At 53.6% G+C, this 13,498-nt stretch overlaps 4 protein-coding genes across 4 annotated transcripts; 3 read left to right on the top strand and 1 right to left on the bottom strand.

Moving 5' to 3' along the window:
• Positions 1-2,317: 2,317 nt before the first annotated feature.
• Positions 2,318-3,323, top strand: TRIREDRAFT_55796 (uncharacterized protein; the record flags this gene model as incomplete). Its single annotated transcript, XM_006962309.1, has 2 exons — positions 2,318-2,542; positions 2,628-3,323. The coding sequence occupies 2 exons, from the start codon at positions 2,318-2,320 to the stop codon at positions 3,321-3,323; spliced, it is 921 nt and encodes a 306-aa protein (XP_006962371.1).
• A 3,519-nt stretch (positions 3,324-6,842) lies between these two features.
• Positions 6,843-7,497, top strand: TRIREDRAFT_120160 (uncharacterized protein). Its single transcript, XM_006962308.1, has 2 exons — positions 6,843-7,064; positions 7,167-7,497. The coding sequence occupies exons 1-2, from the start codon at positions 6,928-6,930 to the stop codon at positions 7,246-7,248; spliced, it is 219 nt and encodes a 72-aa protein (XP_006962370.1). The 5' UTR covers positions 6,843-6,927; the 3' UTR covers positions 7,249-7,497.
• A 1,650-nt stretch (positions 7,498-9,147) lies between these two features.
• Positions 9,148-10,894, top strand: TRIREDRAFT_44943 (uncharacterized protein). The gene has a single exon (XM_006961973.1). It carries the CDS (start codon positions 9,409-9,411, stop codon positions 10,546-10,548), a length of 1,140 nt encoding a protein of 379 aa, XP_006962035.1. The 5' UTR covers positions 9,148-9,408; the 3' UTR covers positions 10,549-10,894.
• Positions 10,895-11,082: 188 nt separating this feature from the next.
• Positions 11,083-11,871, bottom strand: TRIREDRAFT_103747 (uncharacterized protein; the record flags this gene model as incomplete). The annotated part of the gene is made up of 1 exon (XM_006962098.1): positions 11,083-11,871. One exon carries the CDS (start codon positions 11,869-11,871, stop codon positions 11,083-11,085), a length of 789 nt encoding a protein of 262 aa, XP_006962160.1.
• Between the last annotated feature and the right edge of the window lie 1,627 nt (positions 11,872-13,498).

Here is a 13,498-nt window from a genome sequence, read left to right as displayed (position 1 = left end):
GCCATGGTCGAGCTGAAAGCCGCCATCCGGTGGGTTTGCCTTTCGAGGTGGCTTGGATCAAGCCCTAGGTCCCATCAGTTGTCCTTGGTTTGAGTGACCCAGGCGATGAGCCCAGTTCGTTAAGGAATAGACGAGATAGAGGAATACTATTCCCAGATTGTCCTCGGCAGAGTACAGGGACTACTAATATGGGTCACTGCTCAAGAATCCTAGCAAGGCAATGTGATAGAACTCGGAGCTCAAGGCACGTGTGCGTATAACCAACGGTCTCAGGTCCCAGAGCATGGATTCGACAGCACCAATGAACCGAGGCAATCGAGGGGAAGGATTCGAGAAGAAAGGAAAAATAGGGACAAGATTCTCGTCTGAAACGCAGAAGACTGGACCAAGTCTGGCCCAGTCTACTCCTGCGGTAAGTCGTAACTTGAGGCACAGCAAATGACAACACATGGCAAATGCTGCAGCAGGCAAGAGTTTGCGACTCCAACCCTCGATATGCGCAACTCTGATTTTGAAGGAGCCAAGCTGGGGAGGGGGGGCTAGACGGGAATATTACTGCTAAGAGTAACGCCTCTCTGAGCCTGTGGTGGTGCATCCCGGTGCTCTCGGAATAGTGCTGCGCCCAGTGTGCGTTTCAAGCAGCGAGGCAATATCACGCCAAATCCTACCACAATGCTTCTATGCAACTCCTTGCAGGTCGTGTAGTATGTATCGTATCTGTCTCTACCCATCCCTGCATCATTGGAGCCCAAACCAGGGATTGTTGCAGCTTGCCGAAGCATCACAGTGACAGCTCGAAGCAGCCGCAGACGACAAGCAAGTAAATTAGTAGCAACCCTCATCTTCGATCTTCCCACCCTCCTCCAGCGCCCCAAGTCCGCGAGTCAACGCCGTCAGTTATTCCCTCTGGCGTCGTAAGGCTGAACAGCCGCCCGTCATTTCCCTCAGACTAGCAAATGAATCACGTTGTAACGGTGGCCGAGAGAAGGAGATACGCATTGGAGAAGCTTTGCCACTAGATGCCTAGTGCTTAGGCATTATTGAAGAGGCTGTTTGTTCGGACCCGAGATGCCCTGCGTGGGTGGACGGCCAATGAGGGCTTTCTTGTGGCATCTCAGTCCTCGATATGCTTGAGAGCCCGGAAACTCTTGAGGACTTTCCGGACATTATGCCATTCGTGACTAGGACAACTGGTGGGCTGGCTTAGGGGGATGCAAGGAGGAGGGAGTAGGGATCGGTCAGTTTGAAGCGGAGGTGGGATAGTCATGCCTTTCCTCAATGAGCGCAGCAGACAGCAGGAGGAGATCGAAGACTCTAGACGCAAGTGAACATATCGAGGCAAATGACATCAAGGCTCAAAAGTCTGAATATCTCACAGACTATCGTGTAATATCTTGGAATATCTACCAACCTAGAGGTCAGACTGGCGTGACATAAGCTCTCAACACGGGCAGCGTCCGACGCCTATAAGCTTTGCACAACGTTTACCCAATGAAGAAACATGTGCATGCGGTTGACAATGTCCCATCTCGATTACTTATCAGCTGCCCTGGGCCGAGTGAGAATTCGCCGTCGGAGTAAGACTGAGCTGTAAGTGGCAGCTCCTCGTACTTTGTCTCAACGTCCTTTTCTGATAGCCAAAAGGGGGTGACTAAACTGATTGTCATCTCCACTTATTCTTTTGTAGAGAAAGGCTTGAAGTTGAAGTGAGCGACTCGTCAAGGTTCTTATTTTACAGAGCATTTTGTAAGCTTGTAAGCTGGTCCATGAGATCGTCTGCACTTGGTAGGTAGGTTAAGATTCTGATAGCAGGCCAGCCGATTGACTCTCAACCAACATGAAGTTTCTAATACCACCTCGAGTCTCTGGCTCTTAGACTTGATGCCGAATTACCTACCTAGATACTACCTTGTAGTGCTCTCTCAAATTACCTTTTAGTTATGGAGTTTTCCACATTGGTTCTCTACCTAGCAGAGAGTGGCAGCATTTTATTGTGCCAGCACTGACTGGTGTCGCGACTGGAGAGTACTTCCCGCTCCACACATGACACGCACGTGAGTGTGTACTCGCAAGTACTCCACGGCGACAGCTCTGGTGGGTCGCCGGAGAACCTCATCGCGCATCCAAAAGTTTCTTGCCTCACGACATTTCGAGTCCGCGATACTTTCCGCTTCGGTCCTTTCTGCTTCTGCCTGTGAATTGCCCGACCAGCAAACTCCGTCGCCATTACATTCCCGGAAAGAAGAAAAACAAAATAGATCTCAATTGAACCTCGGCAACAAGACGCGGCTCAATCAAGCAAAGCGGCTCTTGCGCCATGAGCCTTCTCGCAAACCCGCTCGCGACGCCCTCGCAGCTCTACCACCGCGCCTCCTCCTCCTCGCTGCCGCGAGAGCTCGACGAAGCCGTCTTTGTCGCGACGCAATGCCTGACTCAGGCCGCTGGCCGGCTGCTGCAGCTGCCGCAGTCGGTGACGGCGCAGGCCAATGTCTTGCTGGCGCGCTTCTGGCTGACGGAGTCGCCAATGGCCCATGAATTCAGCGTGGGTGAAACCTAGAGACACGAACGGAACCAAACATGATGGAATTACAGATGGCTAATGCTCGCCACACGCGCCATCGCTACAGGATGCATCAGCTGCCGCCATCTACCTCGTTGCGAAACTGGGACCGCTGCCTCGCTCGCCGCGTGATGTGTCGAATGTCTACGCCTACCTATCGTCTGCGAACTCGGCCCTCTTCCCGACAGACGAGCTGCTCAAGGACGACCCGCGGTCCTACTACCAGACCGAAGCCGACTACTATGCCTTTCAACAGCGGATGCTGGGCCTGGAGGCTCGCATCCTCCACTCGATCGGCTTTGAGACCCACGTCTCTCTTCCACACTCGCTAGCCATCACCTACCTCCAGACGCTCGACTTTCTATTGCAGCCGAGAACGACAGTCTCCCTACGGACGATACAATACCTCAACACCGCTCTGCTGTCGCCCCAGATGCTCTACATCACGCACCAGCCCAATGCGCTCGCCACGGCAGCGATATACAACGCGGCGCGCGACCTGGGCGCCAAGATGCCGGAGCACGAGTGGTGGGAGATTTTCGATGTCGACCGCGAAGAGCTCGGGTTTCTGGTGGTCGCCATGCGCAGCCTCGATGGCTGGATGCAGAAGCTCAAGGATGAGTTTCCGAGCTTTGGCAGTAAAGTGCTCACGAGGAGCATGGTCGAGGAGGAGTTGGCTAAGAGAGGGCTGCATGTCGGCAACGGAGATCAGGCGCCCGTGGATGCAGAGGATGAAGTCATGCGGATGATGGATAATCGGTGAGGCAAACGGCCCTACGATACACGATACCATGACGCATACTACGAATTCGCGCTGGTCGAACCGGACACCTCATACATGGATACACGGGTTGCCTCGAGGTGGGCCTCACGAAGATAATGCCAACGATACATCTTCGGATAACGGAAGCAATGAGCCCTTGGCATCCGGAGCCAACAGGGCATCTCGATCAGATTCGCGCCGATTCCTCCCATGATTCGCCAAGACGTCCCATCATCGCATATGTAGATGCCTCACTTTTCGGACCCCACGGGGCGTCGCTGGGCTGACGAAGAAAGACGGTTCAAACTAGGCTATTTGGATCGACCTAGAACGCCTTGGCTGAGGTGCTCCCTTGCGAAGAATCCTCTGCATCGTTCGTGGGGGCCTTGGAGCGGTGCCGTGATGCCTGGCAACGCCGGGTGGTTCTCACCGCTAGAGAATGTACTCGAACATTGCCACGGGCTGGTCGGTTTTTGTGTTAATCGAGATGGCTGTCATTGTTCCAAAAGGACCAGCGCGGCAACGCCTTGCCGTACCACGGTAATTTGAAGGGCGTATGCCTTTGCCGTGGCCCTATCCTCTAGCCAGAGTGGACGCAGTTATGGTGAGCACAGTCTCTAGGGAGGGCACAGGAGGAGACCAGATGGACGAGCGACTACGGTAAAAAAAAAAAAAAAACCACGCTTTCTGCAACAGCTGAATTCCCTAGCTGAGGCAGCACCGCAGCAATGACCAGGCGCCATTCCTCTTGAGGCAAGCCATCGGCATCTTGTTCTCTGCCTTGTGGTCCCCCGAGTTGGGAAGCGGTCAAAGCAGAGGTACTAGTAGTAACCACCTGTTAGCACAGAAGCCTTGCAAGGATGTCAAGTGTCAATTGTCAACATGAAGTGTCAAGTGTTTTGATCTCGGGGCCCCAGTGCGGGGGATCAGAAGTCAAAAAGGTCATGTTGGTTGGAGTTTTTGTTGAAGTCGTCGATGGCGGCGCCATGCAACGGGCTACTATGCGGGAACCGCAAGATCATAGACAGGACAAGATACTTTGTTAACTCCGGTCCGCATGATTCCATGAAAATACACGGTAGAGAACCAAAGTATACTGTTATTCTCGTGTAACATCATGCAGAACAACTCTCTTTCGCGTGCCCATCTTGTGCTCTCGAGAACCCGCCGTATTAGCTTTCCTGTACTGCGTCTCACATGTAGAATATGAAAACCATGTGGCAGCGGGGCCTAAGAAACCTCTCGATCCTACTTCTCCCCAAAAATGAAGTGAAGATGATGCTGCCCCCAAAACCAAAGTCCTTTTTCGTCGATCATCTCATTCAACATCTAGTGAAAACTACCCGTCGGCCATCTGCCGAAGCGGCGCCACCATCTCGTTGGACATCTAGACTGATCTTATCATCCAGAACCACCACGGCCAACGAGACAAGAAAAAAAAAAAAAAGAAAAGCCGAGATATCCAGAGGCTGAGGGGAAGAGGGTGTTGACAAGAGCCACTGATCATGTCATTTCATCGTTGGCGGCGTTGAGAGGGGAGGAGGAGGGGAAGGGACATGAGTGGTGATGAGGGGTGGCTTGTTGGCGTTGTGCTGGGCAAGCCGGTAGAATCCTGTGATGGCATCGTTCGTCGAAGGATGGAAGCGCACATGTCTCAGAAATTGTGCTACTACATACCTACCTAGTAGCCTTAGCGTTGGTCTGCTGTCAAGCTGAAGCTTCTTTTGGTTTTACTCTGCGTGACAGTTCTAGCCCTTATGTTGGGGGCCGGACAAACTCCAACAATCAACGGACACGAAAAGTTGGCACGCCCGTCAGTGTTTCTCGCCCTTATCATGATGTCCCTTTGACAAGAAAGTCAGTCCTTCGGAAACTTTACAACATTGGCACTTTTCGTCTCTTGAGACATTCGGACGCCTTCTTTCTGTAAACCTTTCGCGGTGTATCAAGGCCGTGCAAGTTCTTTGGTGTATAGTTGTATGTACACGTAGCAGCAATCACATGCAGGCCGTCATTTCTTGGCATCGGCATCGGTGGTGCTTCTAGAAGCCTTCGCTGTAACGTTTAGGAGGAGCGGAAAGTGCGCCATCTCACGTCACACAGTTTGGGGTCTCATTTCATTCTTTCGAGGAATACATGTATTACCTGTTCCCTTTCTCAACTTCAGTTCTACAAGGAGGAGAAACACCACCACGGTCTGTGTGTTCACATCATGACTGTCACCGTGACACAAAGAAGAACGTTTGTGCATTGAATTGCATTAGGTTCATCTTCACGGCCGTTGCTTCTTTTCTTTTTCCTTGGCCCACGCTTGTCCGCAATTTCCGGGCGTGACGGGATTCGGAGGACGTCTAACCCGCTTTCGCCGACCGATGGAGATGGCAAGGCGTTGACTTCTTGCAGGGCTCGGTGAAGAAAGGCCTCACGTGCTTTCAGCTTGATTGTTACGTGCATCCACCCTTGCAAGATCGTACCTGGGACTTGATAGGTAGGTATATATCACCTGTTTGTCTACATGTGGGCATGCCCACGCTCGGCATCGATTCTGTTGGACAGCGGCGTGGATATGTGTACTGTAATTTGTCCTCATGAAATCACCGAATAGGGGCGTGTTGACATGAATCAGTGCCTCCCTTCTCCAGACCGTCCCCATTCAGCCATGAACCGGGCCCGGGGCACCACAAAGACGCACAGGAAGCATGGACGCTGTGTAATTAGTATTACGGAGCCACGCCCCCAACATCTCCACACATATCAAAGCCCTTACAGCATTGCATACACAGGACCGGATCAACAAGCTGCTAGGCTGCCTAGTCTCAGTTGAACATTAGGATCAGAGAGGGGAATTAAATAACTCACCTACCTTATCCAGCTTGCCAGCTGAACGGCCCTACCTACCTAGCTACGTACCTTGCTACTTGTACCGATGAGACATTTGAAAAAGATACTCGTACTGTGCTTGGCTGGGACGGAAACTTTGGAGGCTTGAGGTTATCTGGCTCTGATCAAGGTTCTAGAATGCTTCTTACTCGATCCGGGCAAATATCATGCATAGATTGGCCGCTCATCAGTGAGATGGGTGTCATTCCAAAGGCAAAAGCAAATCGAAAACACTGACGAGATAGCGATTTGCTTCACAGATACAGCCGTCTACAACTCTCCGTGATAGGCTGAGGCAAAAAAAAAAAAATGCCCGTACATAAGGTACTTACGTGTGGTGTCTCCGAAAAGGCCGTCGTGGGGACCCTTGCCTGCTCTCTCCTCTACTGTACTGTACTGTACCTTATCCATAATAACCAATTGTTGTCGCCGGCCCGAGTTTGGATCGCTGGATCTCCGTTTCCGCACTATTTTTCTAATTGGATTCGGTGATTGGTCTATCACAATAAAGTAGAAGCTGGACCTCCCGTGTGTATAAATGCTTCCCCAGCTCCCCCGTCGTGCCCACGCTGGATCTTGCCTTCTCCCCCCCCCTACTCCAGCCTCGTCAACTATCGTACTCTCTCCTGATTTACGCAAACTCTGCTACAACGAACAACAGCTTGTACAACTTACTAGACGCATTCCACCCGCGATATAACCAGCACAACACAACCTGTTCAAGATGCCTTCCTCTGCTCCTCCTGCCGCTGCCGCTGCCGCTCCCGCCCCCGCCGGCCTCGGCGACAACAAGGGCATCAAGTTCCAGATCAAGACGGGCAATGCCCGCTGGGAATGCACTCTGCAGGACCGCGCTCAGTAGTACGTATAACCGGGACTTTCTACCTACCTACCTTATGATAGCCCGAGTTCGCGCATTTCCATGTCTCGCGAGAATACCTAGGCTCTAACACGCAAGAGTAGTGAGCGCATGAAGGCTCAGCGCAGCGACTCCACCGACTCGAACTCGTCTACCGGTTCTACCTCGTCTGCCGAGTCGCATTAAGTTGAATGTAAAAAACAAAAAGAAAGAAAGAAACACTAAAGAAAAACAAAAGGAGCATTCTTGGCCAAAGAGGCGAGAGTTTGCGTTGTAGTTTCTCGTTTTGATGCCATCTATTAGGTACTTGGCGCTGCTCTGTTTTGGGCAGCAGGTGTTATCCATGGCGGGAGTGATTTAGCGATTGGGAACAGTCTTTGGGCTTGAGGAGCTGTCTTGTCAAATCAGTATCATACCAAATTGCACATTGCATGTACAACAGATATGCTTGCGTCGTTGCTGAACCGTCAGTGTGACACTTTGATGACTGATAGAGAGATGCTGTCCCGTCACAGCGCGTGAAGAGGATAGGTACGGAGCAGGGGAAGAAGCATTGAAGACAAGTTGTCCGAGGAGCTTCCCGAAGAGGATGGTGAAAACTCAGGGTATTCACAGATGTTGTAGGACGAAGTGACTGAGAGGAAGGACGCTCAGTGAAGAAGGTTGGCTGTGACTTGCATGTCAGGGGTGCTCGCGTGATGTACTGCCTAGTTTTACGAAGTGGATGTTGAATGTTTTGACAGAATTGTATGACAGGATCTTGACGACCTTTCCTTTGCTGTTGCGTTGTGTTGGGACAAGCCCTGATTTTTGTGGTTGCCGACGAGATGATTTGGAGATTCGAGGCAGGTCTTGCTCTTGATCCACTACTTCCAGTTTGATGGCCATTGATTGCTCTATTCTGCGCCCTTGTCTTTTGGAGTTGCGTCTTGGCGCATTGATTCTTGGGTGTTCTTTTTGGAATGTTGGCTGACAATCCACGAATTGATATGCCGATGGAAGCCTGATGCAGCAGCTGTTGTTGGTTCAATTACTGCCATCCAATATTACCTTAGGTACTCAGTATCAGCACTTTGCCTTGAAGTGATGCCACCCAAGGTACATGTACCTGTGTATCACGGCAACGTCACAACGAGATGCGACTTGGATATCCTCAAAACAATCAATTGTTAGTCTTGAGGTATTACTACGAGTAGTAGTTGCCGTTGAGTACATGTACTCGTACTGGAGATGCATCTTGTTGACCCCGGCCACGCCTCCATCATTGTACATGAAGCAGCAGTAGCCTGCGTCTCTAGTGCCTCTGTCAGTCCAGCACTAACAGCACAGGCCCTGCAGCCGGCTGCCATAAGAAGATAAGGTAAGGTACTGCTACCTACCATGGCATCTCCTCCACACGACACATCACCATCACCATCACCATCACCATCACGACTGACAACTCGACTCGATGATTCAGCACTCGTCAGGCTCTCTTCACTCATTGGGCACGAGTGTGTCGAGCGCCAGAGGCAGCAGCTCGATGCGTTGTCACGACAGGTCAGCGGTCATGTGACCCCCCAGCAGCACGAGTTGAGCTGGTGAGGTTCTGCACAAGTATCGGGTACAGGCAATTGGCTGCCCCCCGGGCCGCGCACCAGCGTTACGAATACGCCGGCACAAGTGGCAAAGCTGCCCGCCCAGGACCACGCAATCGCTTCGCCTGCTCGCTTGCCAGGCCCTCGTTGAACTGTGTGTGTGGCGGTTTGGAGGCTTGGACAGATGACTTTTCTCCTCTCCTCTGCTGTGGCGGAAGCTCTTTCATCTCTTTCCACCTTTTTCACTTCCTGCTCAAGAATTTTCACCTGTCTGAGCTGCTGTCAAGGTAGAGCCGGCGGAAGAGCAGAGTTTACAGACGGACTGTCGCTCAGTTTTGCTGCGTTTCCTCTCTCTCTCTCTCGCTTGCTCCTCTCCTCCTCACCTCTCCTCACCTCACGTCTCTCTTCTCTCACCATTCCCCTCCTCCTCCTCCTCCTCCTCCTCCTACTCTTATCTCCCTCCATCTCCGGAAATAAACGTCAAACCACGCAATCGCAGAGCTGCAGCGATTCGTTGGCGCGCGCATTGCCCACGTCGGCAGCTCAGGCTCTCGTTGCCTTGCGTCTGTCTGTGCCTTGCCTGTGCCTTGCCTGTGCCTTAGCCGCCCGTCTGCTGCCCCTCTCGCTCTTCGGCAAGCTCTGGCCTGACCTTGGGCCTCACCTGTATTCTGACCTACATACATACCTACTTACCTTACCTTCTATCTACTTCTACCCTTTGTTACACTCCCTCTCACCTACATAAACCCGCCAAGGGACCGCCGCCATCATGCCCATAGCGCATCATGTCGTCCTGGCCTCGGGCGCCGTTGTTGCCGTGTCCGTCGCAGTGGCCACCTTCATCGCCATCTACGAGTCTCCCGAGCTGCGCCAGTACGCAGACGACGTGAGACGACGCATTGCCATGGCCTTTTACTCCATCGGTGACGGCATCACGCCGCCCGCCAGGGAGCCCCGCTTCAACAGGCCCGAGGACGCCGACGGCTTCTTCGAGTCCCGCCGCGGCCTCGGTGCCGAGCCCGGCGTTGACGCTGACGACGAGACCCGTCGCCGGCAGAGAGAGGAGCTGCTCTACTGGAACTCGGTGCGGCTGCAGAAGGAGCAGGAAAAGGAGCAGCAGCAGCACTCGTCCGAAAAAGAAGAAGCGCCGCCTCGACCTGACAAACTGCCTCGTCGCGGGTCAACATTTGACGACTTCCTGCGGCCCGACGGCACCGCTGAGCAGGGCGCATACGTCTTCAACTCTGGTGCTGACGCTAGGGACTTTGGCGGCCTTCGTCGTCGCGGAGAGGGCGCCCGAGGCTTCATGTCGCCCGCCTACAGCAACCCCTTTGCCGACGAGCATCACCTCGACGCCGATGACATCCAGGACGCCCACATCGCCCACCAGCTCGGCCCGGAGCCCAGCGAAATGTCCGACATTTACAGCGCAACCACGCGTGATGACCATGACGAGCGAAGCGCCACTCTCGAGGCCCTCTCGCCCTCGCCGATGGTCAATGTCACACCGCTGGCCGCCGGTTCGCAGTCGCCGCCCCCGACCCTCGAGCGAGAGCTCGCCGAGGACGAGTACATGTCCGCCGGCCAATCCGACCGCCATGACGTCCATGCCACCATCCAGGCCTGGGCCCAGGACTCGAGCCGTGACTTTTACTCCCCCCTCCCCGTGACTCCCGTAGCGCCCATGTCCGAGCCCGACGTCATTTCAGAGGGCGAGCTCACCCCCACCGACTCCATGTCGCTCGCTGGGTCTGGCGAGGACATTGCCAATGATGCGCACATGTCCGAGCGTGACAGCAACGGACGGTACATGGACGTCATGAGCGAGAGCGAGGGCATGCTGACGCCGGCGAGCTGGTCCGAGGTGGGCAGCGTCATCAGCGACAACGAGGGCCCGATGCACGCATGAGTGAAAACACGTGAAATAGCCTATGCATATTGGGGATGTTCTCATGCGCGGCGAGACTACACCAAGGTGCCATTTTCCTTATTGCTTTCGTTTCCGTTGTTTTATGAATTCAGGGGGGACTTTAATGGAGTGGCGTTGGGATCTGGCGTTTTCGGGTTCATACACAAGTCAAGACATGACATACCTACTGCAGGCAGCCAGTCCTCCCATCGTTTATAGGCGTGCGTTACTCTGTATACGGAGCATTCCGTTTCTTTCTACTGCTTTGGATATCATCAAGGGCCACAATGGCGGTTGCGACATTGCTGTTGCCTACTACATGCACTTACATCGTCTGCACGCTGTTGTGCTCTCAGCCCACGTTCGATTCTATACGGCTACAAGTCAATCAAATCTGGTTTGGACCAAACCTCTTCATTCCACCGGTCTACCTATACTGCTTTGTCTAATTCCAATCGTCCATGTACATGATTGTCCAATCGTCCATGTACATGATGTTAATGGCAAAGACATACCTCGTCCAGCTACAAGTCCCTACTGTCTGAGAGTTCTGGTGTAGTCTGCAAACAAACTCTTGACATCCTGCGCAAAGAGCTGCAGCCAAAAGGAGCGCTCGTCATAGCGATTCACCCTCAAACTCTCGTTGATCCTCCGCACCGTCCCGTTGCCAAACCTTCGCTCCAGGTAGTCGAGGAAATAGGCCGTGTGCTGGTAGCCAGCATCCCAGTTATCCTTGACCTCCTGCTTCCAATGCGGCGGCGCCAACCCGCAGCGCAAGCGAACCCAGTCCGCGATGCCCTCAATCAACCCTCCCGGCGCCCTTCCCTGTCCATTGTACTGGAAGCAGTGGACGAGCTCATGGGTCAAGACGCCGTCGATTTCGTTGGCGAGGCGAGTGCGGTCGATGTGCGAGATGTACGACTGCGAGAAGTGGATTTCCTTGACGTTGTTGTCCGAGGAGTTGCCGACGGTGTAGGCGACGCCGGAAAAGTCCTCGAGGATGAGCGTTATGGAGGACGTTGGCGGGGGGTGGGTGGACGGGTCGTAGGGGCTGTTGTAGAGGAGGCGGAGGAGGTTGTTGATGGCGCGGGGGATGGTGATGGAGGGGTTTGTGGAGGAGAGGAAGAGGGAGGAGCCGGGGTGGACGAGGTTGGCGATGCGGAGGTTGAGGGAGGGATTGGGGAAGGCGGCGGTGGCGGCAGCGGAGGAGGAGGCAGCGTCTTTGTGTGCGGTTTGGTCGTGATGTTGTTCGTGATCTTGGGAGTTGGTGGTGTTGGCGTTGGAGGAGGGAGGGAGGGCACTTGGCTTGGGGAGTTGAGTCATGGTGCTGGAAGTTGTCGTCGTTGATGATGGTTATGGTTATGATGATGATGATGATGATGCTATTTGGCTATAGATGCGGATGATTACTGGCAAAGATATGAATAGAGGTGCTGAGAAGGCCTGGGTGAGCTTATGTCGTCAGCGGATAGAAGCCGTGAGGATGAGAATGAGCCTTTATATCCAGCCGATATCTACATGCAGAGAGGGTGCATCTCTCTGAGACAGGGGATCACAGACTCATTCCAGAACATGACGATGGCATCAGGCCAAAAGAGAATGATGACGGAATGGCAGAGCTCACATGAAAACCAAGAGCGAAGACGAGGAGAGCTCACATGGACATGGACAGGTCGTGTCATTCTTCTTCAGCCGCAATATTGTCTTATATCCACCACCTCTTCCATCCAGTCTGGCGGGGGCTGCAACTTGTACAATACAACACCTTAGTACTCACGATGGCGGGGTACCTACCTGAGGGGACCCTGTAACCGCCTATGGAAGCCACCTCATGGACTAGACGCTTTTCACGGGCCCTGAAGCTCTCCCGGCATGCTTCAAGTATCCGATACCTGTCGCCCTCAGGGGCGCCACGCCGCAGTGTCCACTGGCAGTCCCCTGGAGAGATTCACTAGACCCGCCAAATCTCATTTAAATAAGGCCCCTGTCCAAGTACCGTCTACACGGCGCCGCAGCCCCTCTCTCTCTCTGCTTCTTCCCCCCTCGCTCGCTCGACTCCAGTCTGCTTAATCACGCCCCGCACGAGCCAATCACAGCCCCAAGCTCCCCCCCAGCAAAAAGCCGCTAAGCCACGCGTGGCGCAACCGGCGACCGGGGCAACAGGCCTGCAAGCCATGGTCACGTCACGCCGCAACAAAAACTCGCTCCTTTGATTGATTTATTTTATTTTATTTTATTTTTTTTTCCCATTTGTTTTGGGTTGGAAATGAGCTGGACGGGAACCATCGCACCAAAACTCCACACACACACACACAACACCATCACAACACAGTTGCCGCAACATCAACAACAACAACAACACCAGGAAAAACCACGCGCGCGCGCGCCGCAACCACGGAATCGAAACGTCGATAGTACTGAATAATAATCGCAGAAGCACATCGAAAGGCGATAGAAGAGATCCAGAGGAGGCAAAAGGGGGCACGTCACAGCTGCGAATTACATAAGGCTTTGGATCTGCGCTGCCCCTCCAGCTCCAGATGCAATCGCCATTCCAGCGATTCCTGCGCATCGTGTGTCTGAGACCTTAGCATTTGCCGGCCGAGCGACAACACGAGAGGACGAAGCAAGAAGAAGGAGAAGGAAAAGAGAAAGGAAAAAGGGACACCCTCTTGGAGAGAGAGAGAGAGAGAGAGAGGAAGAGAGAGAGAGCGTGAGCCTGTCCTGAGACGCAAAGGCGCGCAAACGACCTCAAGTTGTTCCTGTGAGTACACTTGCGCTGCGCCAGGCTGCTGCTGCTGCTGCTGCTGCTGCTGTTGGTTTGTTTGCGACAAAGCCAAGTCAACAGCGCGAGTCACTCCCTTTGCTTCAACACATGATGCGCAAAAAGCCAAAGCCTGACGCTGACACGCCGCAGGTCATCTTCCAGCACGCAGCTTCCACCGGCGCC

The sequence above is a fragment of the Trichoderma reesei genome, assembly GCF_000167675.1.
Source record: "Trichoderma reesei QM6a unplaced genomic scaffold TRIREscaffold_2, whole genome shotgun sequence".
NCBI lineage: Eukaryota > Fungi > Ascomycota > Sordariomycetes > Hypocreales > Hypocreaceae > Trichoderma > Trichoderma reesei.
The sequence above is the reverse complement of the archived record's forward strand: the minus strand, read 5'-3'. Positions and strand labels throughout refer to the sequence as shown.